At 50.9% G+C, this 14,553-nt stretch overlaps 1 protein-coding gene across 1 annotated transcript in view; it reads right to left on the bottom strand.

The window, feature by feature from the left end:
- The window catches only part of LOC122375283 (ubiquitin carboxyl-terminal hydrolase 34-like), a 40,306-nt gene that overhangs the window by 15,827 nt on the left and 9,926 nt on the right, over nucleotides 1-14,553 (bottom strand). Inside the window, exons 16-35 of the mRNA XM_043354579.1 lie at nucleotides 14,218-14,393; nucleotides 13,681-13,882; nucleotides 13,108-13,486; nucleotides 12,570-12,743; nucleotides 11,990-12,205; nucleotides 11,727-11,832; nucleotides 10,370-11,331; nucleotides 9,709-9,993; nucleotides 9,228-9,341; nucleotides 8,787-8,990; nucleotides 8,194-8,366; nucleotides 7,642-7,811; nucleotides 7,205-7,410; nucleotides 4,636-4,755; nucleotides 3,738-4,036; nucleotides 3,239-3,416; nucleotides 2,699-2,832; nucleotides 2,181-2,292; nucleotides 1,153-1,311; nucleotides 365-605 (exon numbers count right to left, since the gene is read on the bottom strand). Of these exons, the coding sequence (XP_043210514.1) occupies nucleotides 365-605; nucleotides 1,153-1,311; nucleotides 2,181-2,292; nucleotides 2,699-2,832; nucleotides 3,239-3,416; nucleotides 3,738-4,036; nucleotides 4,636-4,755; nucleotides 7,205-7,410; nucleotides 7,642-7,811; nucleotides 8,194-8,366; nucleotides 8,787-8,990; nucleotides 9,228-9,341; nucleotides 9,709-9,993; nucleotides 10,370-11,331; nucleotides 11,727-11,832; nucleotides 11,990-12,205; nucleotides 12,570-12,743; nucleotides 13,108-13,486; nucleotides 13,681-13,882; nucleotides 14,218-14,393 (4,610 nt within the window). The remainder of the gene's footprint in view (nucleotides 1-364; nucleotides 606-1,152; nucleotides 1,312-2,180; nucleotides 2,293-2,698; nucleotides 2,833-3,238; nucleotides 3,417-3,737; nucleotides 4,037-4,635; nucleotides 4,756-7,204; nucleotides 7,411-7,641; nucleotides 7,812-8,193; nucleotides 8,367-8,786; nucleotides 8,991-9,227; nucleotides 9,342-9,708; nucleotides 9,994-10,369; nucleotides 11,332-11,726; nucleotides 11,833-11,989; nucleotides 12,206-12,569; nucleotides 12,744-13,107; nucleotides 13,487-13,680; nucleotides 13,883-14,217; nucleotides 14,394-14,553) is intronic.

The raw sequence follows: 14,553 nt of genomic DNA, 5'->3' as shown, positions 1-14,553 counted from the left end.
GGTAGGCGGTCAGATTTTATTTTTCTGCAGTCAGTCTGGGGTAATTGACAGGGTCACACACTTTCAAACAGTTGATCATAACTGTATCATGTAAAGCATGTGCATTGTGCAGGCCGTAGGCGTAGCCGCACGCTGGATCACAACCTCAAAATATGTTCATTTACCATTATCTGAACAATTTTAAATCTGACGATGAGCAATGAACATTCGAGCCTAAATGAGCGGGCAATGAACATTATCAATAATGTTACGGGATCATAACAGCCTTCAGCTAGTACGGTGGCTATTATCCGCCATTCACAGCCCCAGCCTGCTGCAGTCTCCCCTCCCGTCCTCCCAGTCCTCTCTACCCCCGTACCCTTACCTGCCACGGCGGCCAGGTCTGAGGCGGACAGCGACAGCCTGCCGTCCTCGGTCCGCGACTTCTCCACCAGCAGCGCCACCAGGCTGATCATCTTCTCCAGGCTGGCCGGCCGGAACTTGTCGGCGGGTCGCACCGGGCTGGGGCCGGGCCCGGCGCCGGGACCGCCCGGGCCGGGACCGCCGGGGCCGGGCCCGCCGGACGTCTCGGCATCTTCCTCCTCCTCGTCCGACACCTCGTCAGACTGGAAACCGATGGGGGGGGGGGGGCAGGGTCAGAGTTAGACTGGCAACAGGTGGGGAGTCAGACGCCTCGTCAGACTGGTGGCGGGTGGGGGTGGGGGTGGCGGTGGGGGGGGGGGAGGAAGAGTCACTGTCGAGTCGACGCGGGAAGCACAGACCTCAGCTCACACCGTGACTCGGGCATTACAAACACGAAGTCCATGTTCAAGAAAGTTGCTGCTTTTCAGGGGCAAGACTTTAAAGTGAGATGCAGGTTCACAAAACGTTCTTGGCTTTACTTTACGGCCTCCAATCACATCCTCTAGTATTCAAAGAAAATCGGGACAAAACCTCGACACCGAAACACATCGAACACGAAACTTATTCTATCATTTTTACTAGGAAATGAGTGTCAACTCTTATATAAACTCATTATTACCGGATAAGACACCAAACCAGCCAAGGCATTTCGACAACCGGATCCATGGGAGAGCAGTCTTCCTTTTCTGCCTCTGAAATACTCGTATGTCGCTAGCGTAACTTATCCGGTGTTTTCTGTAGTGCACTTACATTCTCCGGTATTTGGCTCAGGTAGAAGTTGACCATGGTCGTGATACACTCCGTGGCCAGCAGAAACTTGGTCTCGGTGTCACCCATTTTGGCAAACTCGAACAGAAACGCGAAATACTCGGTGAGATTCCGTAGATGTGATTTGGCGCCGTGCTCCATCTGAAATAAAGACACATGGGTCGTCACGCTGCATGGCTAGAATTTTGGGTCGGAGGAAGAGACGGATTATGTTGAGGCAAAAGGATAGACAGAATAGAAACAGCTACATGAGACATTTGGAAAACCGATTCAAGAAAGGCTCGCATCCATCTGGTGCCCACTAGTGGTGTCAATCGGAACTTGAATCTTCGGAATTCCGATTTTGTCCAATGTCCAATTCGGAATTCGGTTGGACAATGGCAGCAGGCTTTGGACAACTTTGGACAATCGCTTGCTACACCTCAACATTTTAAAAAAGTAATCGGGTTTAACATTGATTAGCTATTAGAAAGCTCAGCTTTCGATATGATTAACACTTTTGAGCTGGTAACGGTACATGAAAAGGAAATTAAATAACAGTGTTGAGTCATCGGATTAGTCATCGGATCAGTCATCGGATTATAGTTAACACAATGTCCCAATGCAAAAAAAAAAAGTGTTGAGTGTAAACTATTGCGTAGGTGTCGGACATCTTTGGACAAATGGCTGGCTTGGACATTTTTGGACGGACAGTCGACGTAAGCATTGGACATTGGACGGACTTTGGACATACGTTTTCTGAAATTGACACCACTAGTGCCCACTCAAAAGAGTCATCGCTCATCACGCATCGCGTTCGTTGGTTGCGGTACGCATTGTAATCAGGAGCCCGATTTAAAATTCAAACGAGCTTCCATCGGTTTCGACGTCTGACTCACCAGTGATATGAGTTTGAGTTTGTTTTGACTCACCAGTAAGATGAGTTTTGCTTTGTTTTGACTCACCAGTGATATGAGTTTGAGTTTGTTTTGACTCACCAGTAAGATGAGTTTTGATTTGTTTTGACTCACCAGTGAGATGAGTTTCCGTACGAAGCGTGTGACGCAGGAGCGCTGCCCGAGCTCGGAGGGCCGCGGCTGCTGTCCCTCCGCAGGCTGCAGGTACAGGCCGCTGTGTACCGACCTGGGACGCATGGAGACAAGGTCATATAGTATACACAGACACGTCAGTCAAACGGCTGCTGTCCCTCGGCCGGCTGCAGGTACAGGCCGCTGTGTACCGACCTGGGACGCATGGAGACAAGGTCATATAGTATACACAGACAGAGGCGCGACAAACAAACAGCAATGGTCCCTCGGCCGGCTGCAGGTACAGGCCGCTGTGTACCGACCTGGGGCGCGTGGAGACACGGTCACGTATGGGACATACACATGATACACAAAGGCGAGGAAGAAGGCATCAAAATCATAGCCTTCACACTTCACAGCAGCAGCTGAGCACACACCAGTCATTCATCCTCTATTTTCCCTCCCCTCCCCCCGTCCCCGGGACTGACCTAGCCCGGACCCGTGCCCGTCCGCGTCCGTACCTGAGTTTCTGCACCACGTGAATGCAGAGCCGCTGGAACATCTGTCGCACGATCTGGTTGGGACACTTGATGAGGATCTGAATGGACCACCACTCGTCGGTAGCCATGTGGTCCAAAAACCACTCACGGGCCGCCTGGATATTACAGAAGAACGGGGCGTCATCGATCGAGTGACCAGTGGTCCAGGGAACACTCCCAAAAAGCTGAAGAGAGGCGGCCACCAACAAATGCTGATCAAAGCAAAACGGATGATACAATATAGAATAACCAAGCGGTCAACGGCTTGAAAAGAGCACGAACCAGTTGCTCTTAAGACCTCAAATGCATAAAAATATTCACATTTCAAGTACCTATATTACTCAAGCAGCTAACCTGACTATTTTAGAAACGGATGCAGTAGGGAACCCTGTGGGCCATTTCGTAACAGTAAAGTTGCAGCACACTTGGAATTTAGCACATTGAACACTTGTAATTACAACGAGTCATAATAAGCCCACGCCTTTCACCGTTCAACTCATTGTGTCCCAGGCTAATCCTCACCTGTGAAGCGTTGAACTGTTTGGTGAGCAGCTCGACCCACTGCACCATGGTGGGCTTCTCCTTGGCGTGGATGAATATCTCCAGGAAGAAGGTGGTCGAGAGCCGTGCGGCGCGCAGGGTCACCGCCTCGCTGCGGCTCAGGGTCTGAGGGATGTAGCCACACACCTGCCACATAAAACTGGGGAGAGGGGGGCACGGTTAGAGATTAGGGAGGTGTAGGCAGTGACAGCACACCTGCCACATAAAACTGGGGGAGGGCGGGCACGGACGGAGGTCAGAAGGCGGGAGATGACAGTCGCGAACACAGTCGCGGGAAGCAGCAACGAAATACGCATGACGTGTGACAGAGTTGGCTCCAGATTTTGTAAAATGCATTTCAAATTGTGTAGAATACCAACAAATTTCTCATGGATGCTAGAATGAATTCGAAATAATAAAATCCCGTATTATTGAGCCAATGCATGCTCACGACAGCACCGAGAACCAGCCCACGCCTTACTTGAAGAAGGTGTGATCGAACATGCTCTTGTCCCTGAGGAACTCCATGTTATCCTTCCAGATCCAGTCCTCGAGCTCGGAGCTCAGCTCGCAGCTGGGCAGGTCGACGGGCCGGAGGTGGGGTCGGGACAGCTCGGCGGCGGTCGGCGGGGAGACCGGCTGCGCCTTCTCGGCCGGCGCCGGCGGCGGCGAGGGCCGCTGGTCGCCCACGGATAGCTGCCGCTGCTGGTCCGGCGGCTGCTGCTGGTCGGAGCTGGAGTCGTGCTGCTGCTGCTCTTGTTGTTGTTGCTGCTGCTGTTGCTGTAAAAGGTTATATTAATTAAATTCAGCCACCAATTAGCCATTATTCATAAGCGCATGTATTACAACAACTATTTCAACAGAAAATTAAGTGGCATGCTTGAAGAACATAGCCCGACACTGAGGTTTAGTCAATCATAAGAAGCAGACATCAGCTGCAAACATGACTAGAGAACCTTGTTGAATGTTGAGGCTTAGTAGCATAGCGAACTACCCTAGCGTTACCACAAGGACTGCGAGCCAGTGTTCTAAAATTGGATATTGGTTGGGTGTGCCGATGAAGAAAAAAAATCCTAGGATCAGAAAAAAGAAAGTAAATAACTGCAGTATTTTTGCAAAATGGTGTAATGCCAATTTTTATGCTAACTGATAAACAAGGATTTCATGTCAGGATCTTGACAGGGTGTGGAACAAAAGGATGTGGGTGCATCAACTGTCAAGTGACAAGTGAACTGGCTGTTGGGAATACATGAAACTCTTTTCAGAGATGAAGTAAAGTCGGTCATTCATATTTTAGGGATGAAAATATTTTCCCCATTAGGTGTGATTTGCCACCAAAAAGGCTGAAAAATGAAACACTGCTGCGAGCCTTCAATTACCTTAGAGCCGCCCTGCTCAGATGGCTGCACACATCGTTCATAAAACAGCATATACGCCGAGTTCGTCTTCTCAAAGCTAAAATCTAGAAACTTGTCCGTGATTGAGTCGTACGTTTTACTCTGGAATAAAATAAAACATACCAGTCAGCACATTGGCCCAATCTTATAAACGCCGTGAAATGGATATGGCAGCACTCTAAGGCTGGATATATAGTACGCAATCTTATAAAACTCTGTGAAATCGAAAACACGGCACGCTCTTTACGGTATTGGTAGCCGCTGGTTTTGAGGATACCGTAAACTGATTTTAACCGTGAGCAGCTGTGCACATCTCAAAACACCGACAATCATCAGCTGTTTGCGGTTTCAGCGGCGTCCATTTCACGCCAGAATTTGTGGCGTACTTTGACGAGCTTCTCAGACAGTTTAATTGATTTAAGATAAATTCCATGCTTTTATGATATAAGTATGCAATATTTTACATTATGATATTTCTAAGATTAAAACATCCTCCACATATTAACTCATGATTTACTATAATGATGCTTAATTATACAGACAACGATCAATTTGAAAATATGTATTTCTAGGAACTAAATGCACGCTAAAACATATAAAAACGAGTGTTCATCGTTATATGGCTTTATTTTTCAAATAAAAAGGGGATTTTAAGAGGATTTTAGCATTAGTAACCGTCTTAGATTTTCGGCAGCCACTGCATTATAGAATCGGTATGGGTCTTTAGCCTATTTTCACGTCTCACGTATGACACAAATAACGGGCACTTCATGGCTTCTGATTAGATATTTACATTAATGATGATATACCTTAGTTTGTCAAAAAATTATGAATGCCTACTCACTATTCGTATTTCCTCACTTTCTGTTTGGCACAGTCACTGATCAGTGATGAATCTGTTGTTTCTCTTCCTGCATCTCGATCTGACTTCTGAACCAAGTATTTTTCTTGATATAGCTTTGATATGTAGACTGGGTACTTAAATCTTTTGAGGAATTGCTTTTTAGCTTAAGGCTAGGTAATTGGTACCTATGCTTGAATAAGAAGGAAAATAAGCTGTAACTAGTGACCTAATTCAGCTCATGTACGTAATCTTCGAATTTTAGTAGCTTTATCTTCATGAAGATAAGAAGGAAAATAAGCTATATCTTGAATTGATCCAGCTAATGTACGTATCCTGATGCTCAAATTGTAGGAGCTTCATTGTCAACGGCATTACTTCAATTACTGAAAGAGTAGCCGAGCTGTAATTAAATGATTATTTAAATAATTCTTTAACAAACTTATTGCAATGTCTTAACAGCAAATAAATGCAAATGATAAGTTGAAGAAACACCTTATTCACTCGATTTTCTGAGCGCGAGAATGCCCTCGCTGAAATTTATTTGGTCGGAAATCCACTTTTCAGGAGAATTCTTCAAGCATGTTGGTGTTTTCCATACTTTGCTATCACGTTTTCCATAAATAATTTGTTTATTACACATATGTGTGTCTCTAAAAGAAATAAATGCCCAATAAAAATTAAAACACATAACTTTTGCTGTTCGCAAACAGTACGCATAATTTCCAATAGCGACGGCGGCAAGATATTGACCAATCACGTTGCGTGTTTCCTGCTGGCGTTGATTTGTACTGTGGGCAAAATGGCGTGAATAGAATTACCATACTATTCTCTTTATAAGATTGCGTGAATAGGGTGCCGTAAATAGAGTGGGGTGGAATGATAGTACGCCATTTGGTAGCACAACCTTTATAAGATTGGGCCATTGAGTTGCAGAGACAAACTGTTACACTCACTTCAATACAGGATAAGCAACGTGCATAGCATAGTGAATACCAATCAACCAAGTGCTGATGCAGGCATCACGCCTACCAAATAAATAAATAAAAACCAGACTTTGCCCAGTTCTATTATTCCCCATCACGTGCAGTAACCCAACATACAAATCTCAGCCATCCATTAAAGGGACCCTCCCACCTTTAAAAAAGTTTATGAATTGGCATGAAAGTGATGTCGCTCGGTTCAGAAAGAGCGAAAACGAATATCTACCAAATTTCACCGAAAAATATTCACCGGTTTTCAAGATATTAGACTTTTACTTTTGTTTACTTTTTGGGATCTCCGCTGTTCCTAGCGACTTTATTTAAAAGTGCGGCATTTGTTGCGCGCAACGCAGCATATACCACCGCGTGCTACAAAACGTTTTAGTCAAACATTTAACGGACGTTCGAAAGCCTGATGACGTCATCAGATTTAAGTGCCTATACCAATACATTGTGGCACTTATTTGCACAGATGTCAAAATCAAACTCAAATTTCTTTGCGATGAAGTAATTGCTGGAGAAACGGTTTTCACGGCACTGATTTTCAAAGAACGTCCATCAAGATGGCTATCTCAACTCAAATCTAATGTTAAGGTGGGACAGTCCCTTTAAATGAGTAGTTCTGAGTCCTGCCCTGACCAGTCCACCCTTCTGAGCGTCTCCACTATCAGCTACCCTTCCTCCTAGCCTCACCCTCGCCGTCATCGTCCCCTCTTTCCCCTCTCACCGTCATCTCTCCGCCGAAGCACTCTCCGGCCAGCTGGCTGGGGTCGAACGGCTTCACCTCGGCGTCGTTAAAGAACAGCCAGCTGTTGTGCGTTGGTGCCGTGCGGTCCCGGATAAAGCTATAGTAGTGGCCGCCGTCGGCTGTGCCCGTGTGTACGGTGACTCCGATTAAGTCGTACTGGCATGACTCCGACTCCGACTCTCCGCCTGTCGGGAGGGGAAGACTGACTCAAGTCGCGGTCGTCACTCAAAGCTCGAGACTCTGAATTCGCGAACCAAAAGAGCATAGAAACAGCATCAAAATAAAAGGATAGCATTGAATCCCAATCTACACACTAAGCGACGCCCAAACACGGCTTAAAAATCACTCCCAGATAACTACCAAGTTCAAAACCCACCCACCACCGCGGCCCTGAGCACACTGCAGGTCTCACGTACGGTCCTCGCATTTGTTGGGCATCAGACTGCGCTCCAGGTAGCCGGACATATCCAGATGAAGTGGAAACGAGAACAGCGTGTTCACCTTCTCACGCATCATCGTGTTCATGTTGAACGTGTAGCGCATCGTGTTGAAACACAGGATGTGCGGCAGACGCTTGAAGCACGCTCTGCAATCGAGGAAACGACAGTCAGTAATGTGATGACAAAGGTCATGCTTGGGGAATAGCAAGGCTAAATTGAGATGAACAGCAGAACAAACAAAAAACGAAAAAGTTCAAAGATTGTTGAAATATGGGCATGACGAACAAGTGAATGAATGAGTGAATGAGTGAATGAATGAATGAATGAATGAATGAATGAATGAATGAATGAATGAATGAATGAATGAATGAATGAATGAATGAATGAATGAATATTACTGAAACGCTGTGTAGCACCAATGCGCGTAGAATAACAGCACTTAAAACTTTTAAGCTTTCATTCACGACTTCCAAATACGTTAGCAGCCAGCAAACTCCGCGTTTATCCGACTCCCTGCCCGGCACTGACCGTTTTTCGGCGCGCACTTTGCGCTGGCACTGCGAGCAGGTGTACATGTTGTCGCCGTCCAGGGTGTCTTTGACCGTGACCTCGTCCAGCGACTCGTACAGGTTGCGCATGTCGGCCACCTGACAGCGCACCGTGTAAAACTCCTCGCACGTGCGGCTCACGTGCGGACAGTCCTGAGGTGACGGAACAAGCGGGGGCTGGGTCAAAGCTGGGGCCGGTGGGTGGCTTCTGGTCGAGCGAACAGCCTTGGGCCCTTATTGTGCTCAGATCGCGTGCTCGTGTTCAAGTTTTGAGGGAGAACTCGCGTTCAGGTCCGACAGTGTCCATGACGTGAAGTAACAAAAAAGTTACGATGGATTACTCAAAGTCGTTTAGTCCAAACTCAATGGAATTTTGATCGCTGCGCTACAAAATGCAGAAACATCCTTGAAACACATCGATCCTTGATCAGACGTATACCTACCATGACGTAACGAACTTAATGACTGAAATATTGAACTTCAGTAACTTCAATTCATATCACCACTTTATACGGATCCAAACGCCACAACCCACATATCAGAATGTCACCCGCCCTGTGGGACGCCACTCACCAGTGACACCACATTGTTGGTGATCTGTCCGCAGAAGAGCTGCTTGACGAGCCGCTTCAGCTCGGGCGTCATCTCCTCCAGCTTAGAGACGAGGTCGATGAAAAACTCGGCCATGTCCTTCTGCTCGCCCGTGTTGAGCGGACGGTGGTCCATGGTGTACACCTTGCAGAAGCTGCGAGGGTTGTACGCCTTGCGCTCGCTCTCCTGGGTGGCGGAGAGGGGGACAATTAGAGGGGCTCGGGCGGGAGACAAGGTAGGGCACGAGATACTGGTGGCTACGCAAGATGGTGGGGCATACAAAATGCTGCATAAGATTGTGATGAAATAATAAATCAAAACCCCCAACTCCACTCCACACACATCACGTCACGTCCCGCAAACATCACGTCTGCTACACAACAAATCCCATTAGCTATTCGCCCGTCGTCAGTCGTCACCCACCAGCAAGTAGGCGAACATGCGCTGCAGCTCCCGCAGTGTGACGCCGTGCTGACACTTGCTATCCACGGCCGCCTGTAAGATGCTGGCCCGCGCCTGGGGCATCATGTATAAGTGCTGCGGGCGACACGACGAGGGGAGGGGGTCAGCTGGAGTTCGGAGGTGCTCTGCTGAGGTTATGGACAGCTTAGTAAAACACGGGAGTGAAATCAACTTAAGATATCATACAAAGTAATCAACAGAGATCGCACAGCAGCAACAAATTAGTAAACACCACTGTCAAAAATATGTCAAATGAACTATGAATGCGAGCTAATGCACAGATGTAAAAACGTAAGAGCGGTATCATGCAGGTTGTCATAAAAAACGCCGAACAAAGTGGCGAACTTAAAATTTTGCCTGACGACGTCAAAGTTTGTGACGCATCGTCAACCGTAATAATAAATCCCAGCCCCTGGCCTCCCCAGTTCTTGCCGCGACCGACCTGCATGCAGGAAGCCATGTAGCAGGTGGCGCCCAGGTTGGTGAGGCCCACGTAGCCGCAGTCGGAGCGGCCGTCCTCGTGCGGCCAGTAGTCCCACGGGTAGGGCGAGTGACGGCTGGCTGCCGTCTGCTCCAGCAGCCGACCCAGCAGCGCGTCAAAGTTGGCCTCGCAGCCGCTGGCCAGCTCCACCAGCAGGTCGTAGCAGGCCGACCGGGACTGGACAGACTTACACTTGGGCAGCAGCCGCTCCCGCGGCGTCGGCAGCGCGAACAGCGCGTCAAACAGCTGTCGGGCAGAGAGGGAGAAGGGTAAATGCGAGGGTAAATTAAAACCGTGTCCTGTGGGATGTGCATAGATGTAAAGTCAAACTCATCCTCGCATCTATATCTGTTATCTGTTAATTTTTATGTTACGTATCTGTTATCGTTTAATTTTTAGCGTTTCTATGATACTGATAAATTGTTTTAGGAATCATGCCTATTGACTATAAATACCCCGAGTCTGAGGTCAATTTCGTGCTTCGCAAAATGCAAAATAAAAATGTGAAAGGCCTGGCGCTATGCACATGAATATTAATAGCCTGCTTAAAGTATTAATCGAAACCGCTGCACCCAACCACCTTCAAGCGCAGGCGCTGACAATATACAATACCTACACTCACCTCATGTACCATCTGAGTGGCGGCCGGGCTGGTTTTGAACGCCGGAGACTGGCGGGTGAGCGCCGCGCACAGTTTGAGCAGCCCCACCAGGCCGTCGTCAGGCGCCGTCTGGTGGCGCCGCTCCAGCAGCTCGCGGTCAGCGATACTGCGCGCGCACTGCTGCGCCAGCTCGGCCAGTCGCAGCTCGGTGGCCTCCGGCTCGTCGACGCTGTCCAGGAGGCGGCACACCAGACCAAAGTACTCGCGGCACGACGGGCCGTAAGGCTCCTTCCCCGCCTCCTCGCCGCCGGCGGAGGCGACTGCGGCGGCGGCGCACTCCATGCCCGACGGGCGCACGCCGGCAGCCACCGTCATCAGCTTGAGCAGCTCGCTGAGGATGGGCGCCACGAACTGATCGCCGGCCTGTCCGCCGTCGGCGTGTCCCAGACAGAGCCGATCCAGGCCGCTGGCCGCCTCGCGGCGCATCTCCGGCTCGGGGTCCTCGAGCAGGAGGCGGCGCATCCAGTCCGGGTAGCGGTCGCAGCGGTACATGGCGTCCGCCGCCTCCGGCGCCGAGTAGCACAGCGACACGAGCAGGTTGAGCGCGTAGTGCACCACCTGGGCGCGGCCCCAGAAGCCCGTCTTGTAGTGGTTGGGGTCGCGCGGCAGTGAGGCGTCGTGCAGCACGCTGGTGAGGCGCGCCGCCACCGCCTCCAGGTCCATGAGGCGCAGCATGGCCGGGCTCAGCCGCGGCACCGTCAGCTGGTCCCACTTGCGCTGCTGGCGGCGCGCCTTCTTCTTGGCGTGCTCGGGCGTCAGCGAGGCGCCGCCGCCCGAGGAGGAGCAGGTGGCCGGGCCGGAGGCCGCCGCGCCGCCGCCCTCGGGCCGCACCACCGAGATCTGCAGCAGCAGCTGCAGCAGGCAGGCCAGACAGTCCTGGCGCCACTCGTCCCAGTGGTTGGCCTCGCGCAGCTGCAGCACGCCTGTCCGGGGCGGCACGGGGGCCGGCGTCAGCGGGGGAAGGGGCGGGACGGAGTAGAGAGAAATGCTAGTTGTAATGCATAACAACGGCGACCGTCAGAAGAAAACGAAACACGATGGGTGTGGGATAACAGCAAAGTTCGAATGGCACAGGGATGAATCACGAGCTGATGAGCTGCATGTTGCTTTTTGATGTTTGATCATTTTGATCAGTTCATTTAACAAGATGTAATTAGTTTAGCAGTTATGTTACAAAACTGTTTGATTGGACAGGAACATTTAGCTTGGTCAGTGCCAGAAACGCTTCAAAGTGTTCAAGAAGCATAAGCCATAGTAATCAGGCTTTCCGTTCGCTATAATGCAGTCTACATTCCTTTGCCAACCATGGTCCGCTTACCCGACATGAGTATGTCGTAAAGATGCTGGAGGCCGCCGCACTCGATGAACTTTTGTCTCCACTCCTGAGTCTGTTGCTTATTCTCCGGGTCCGAGTCAGATACCTCCTGAAAAAAATCGCACAGCGTGACTCGGCTACATAGAGATGATTGTTATATTGCGTCATAAGATAACTCGGTTAAATAACTACTCACTAGCACACTGAACTTGTAAACACATTCAACCCATTATGCATTTAGAGAATGCTGTGCACAATGAACATACCTTGGCCTCCTTTCCGCTGCAGAGGCTGGCGACCAGGTAGAGCGAGTACATCAGCTTCTGGGGGATGTTCGGGTCCAGCAGGGTGTGCAGCGTGCTCGGCGTCACCGCGCTCAGGTCGCCGAAGCCGTCCTTGAGCTGCGGCGACGTCGGCAGCACCATCAGGATGTCCCAGACGCGCCGCGAGAGCACCTGAGCCTTGGTGTGCGGAGCGCCGTTCTGTGAGAGATAGAAGGGACGGTTAGAAGATCCAAGACGTAAGCTTCTTCCAGTGATGCACATGAAGCTTGCAATAGTTCCTTCGATGGTCCTAGTCTAGGAATAGCTGGCATATCGAAGTCTTGTGATGATAGGTTTGGGCTTATCACTGAAGCGCTTGACTTAATTTGCCATCGATGTGCACACCCAATACATATATTAATAATAAATTACACAATTGGTGAATATGGCACGCATCCAACACCCGCGAACGCACGATCTGAGTGATCGCCTCACAACAGAAGGGCATCTCAGATCAATAATAGATTAAGATAAGCCAATTAGGCCAGCTGATTACACAGCCCGCTATCCGAGCCAGTCTCACCGGTCCGCGCAGCGACGACAGCTGGTTCATGAGCTGCAGCAGCTGGGTAAAGTGTTTCTCCTCGAGCAGCAGCATCATGGGACTGCTTTCGCGGGTAGGGGTTCCGTCCGCGCCTGCCGCGCCGTCGGCCGACCGCCGCTGCGGCCGCGACACGCCCACCGAAATGTACACCAGCTGTAGCGGGGAGACGGGAGGGGTCAGAAACGGCAGCGCTGGGCTGGAGCAGCAGGGAAGGAAATTTAGGAACAGGAATGTTATTAATTATATATGATAGACACAGGCCACAGCATTGGTAAGCGAAGACAACATTAAGCTCGTAATCAATGTCGATAAGCTATTTCCCATTCGAGCTTTTTCACTGAGAGTACTTGAAATTAAATACACACCAAACGTTCACGGCCGACATTGTTGTGGATGACAAACCTTAAAATGATTAACCCGAAGTAAGGTGTGGCTCGGCAAAAGAAGACAACTGACACCACCCATGCTGTTACCGAACAGCCCCGCCCTCCATCCACCGCGGCAGCACCGTCCCCACCTGCATGTCCTTAAAGCCGACGTCGGTGAGTAGTTTGTCGTCGCAGTCGGGCGTCAGCTCGGTGCCTTGTGAGATGATGCGCAGCTGGGCCGGGTCGGTAGCCGCGCTCAGACCGTCGCCGGCCGGGCCGCCCAGGCGCGCCGGCTGGCCCTGCGCGGCCGCCTGCTGCGCCGCCGCCTGCTGCTGCTGCCAGAACGCGTGCACCTCGGCCCGCAGTTCGGCCACGTAGTTGTTGTGCGCCAGAGTGATGGGTTTCCTCTCTGAGGAGCAGGCCGGCTGGAGGACGACGCGCAGTGGGGCGGCCATCTCGCCGACCAGCTGGGCGTGCGACATCACGCCGTGACCCTCCAGCTGCCAGCAGCGCACCTGGTACGCGAACCTGGCCGACCGCAGGGCGGGACGGGAGGTCAGACGGAATCGGGGACAAACAACAGGCTGCCAGACGAGTGCGAAAGGCTAACTGCTGGAAATAACTGTCACTGTTGACGGTGTGAAATGTCGTGCCTAGATTGCATGAAAATTAAAATCAACCCCTGACTAGCTTTGTCCCCCAGTCCTCCACCCCGCTCTCACCGTTTCCTGTAAGTCTGCAGGTGTGTTTTGAGAAGCACTAGACCGCGCTGGATGCGCAGCAGCGAGCTCTCGTCCGACTGGCCGAGGTCGGCTCCGGCCGAGGCCAGTTCACACATGCAGCGCTCGACGAAGCGCCGCTCGCGCTCCTCCCGGCCGCTGACGTAGCACGAGTTCAGGTACTGGATCGCCGCCAGAGACACGTCTGAGGGGGACAGGGGCGGGTTAAAGTACCAAAAACGCCTGTGGAAAATATGATAGAATGGCGTTTTATAGTGATCCAACAAGTCTGGAGAGTGGAGGTGACAAAGAAAGAGCGCTGGTAATTTTGGAAGATTTGTGTTGTTGATGTTATACGCTAGAAGTTCAGAAGTGTTTATGTTCCATGCAGCACAATTTGCTCATAAGCCGTTAAAAATGCCTAGCAATTCGCACTATAAAATTGCAAACTACCCCATTCCTGTAACCCCCATTCATATCCTACATGAGCACACTCCTCACCCCGTTCCCCATCTCCCCTACCACCCCCCGCCCGCTCACCAGTGTTGTTGGCCCGGAGCGCTATTTTCCAGAGCTGATCCATGCCGACGGCCTCGGTGTCTGCCAGCGGCGCGCCGGCCAGCCGCAGCAGCTGGTACAGCTGCTGGTACAGGTTCAGCGCCGTCATACCGATCTCGGCCGGGTCCAGGCTGGGCAGCTTCTCCGTCAGCAGGTACCTGGAGGTGTGGGGTGGGGGAGGCGGTCAGTGCTGGGCAGCTTCTCAGCAGGTACCTGGCGGTGGGGGAGGCGGGGCGGCGGTAAGTGGCTTCGCCGGAGAGAGGAGGTGGATTCGGGAAACAATATTGTGTTTGTGACGATACGATGTTTCGGCACTCT

The sequence above is a fragment of the Amphibalanus amphitrite genome, unplaced genomic scaffold, assembly GCF_019059575.1.
Source record: "Amphibalanus amphitrite isolate SeventyFive unplaced genomic scaffold, NRLGWU_Aamphi_draft 001810F_arrow, whole genome shotgun sequence".
Taxonomy (NCBI): Eukaryota; Metazoa; Arthropoda; class Thecostraca; order Balanomorpha; family Balanidae; genus Amphibalanus; species Amphibalanus amphitrite.
This window is presented reverse-complemented; position numbering and strand designations above follow the sequence as displayed.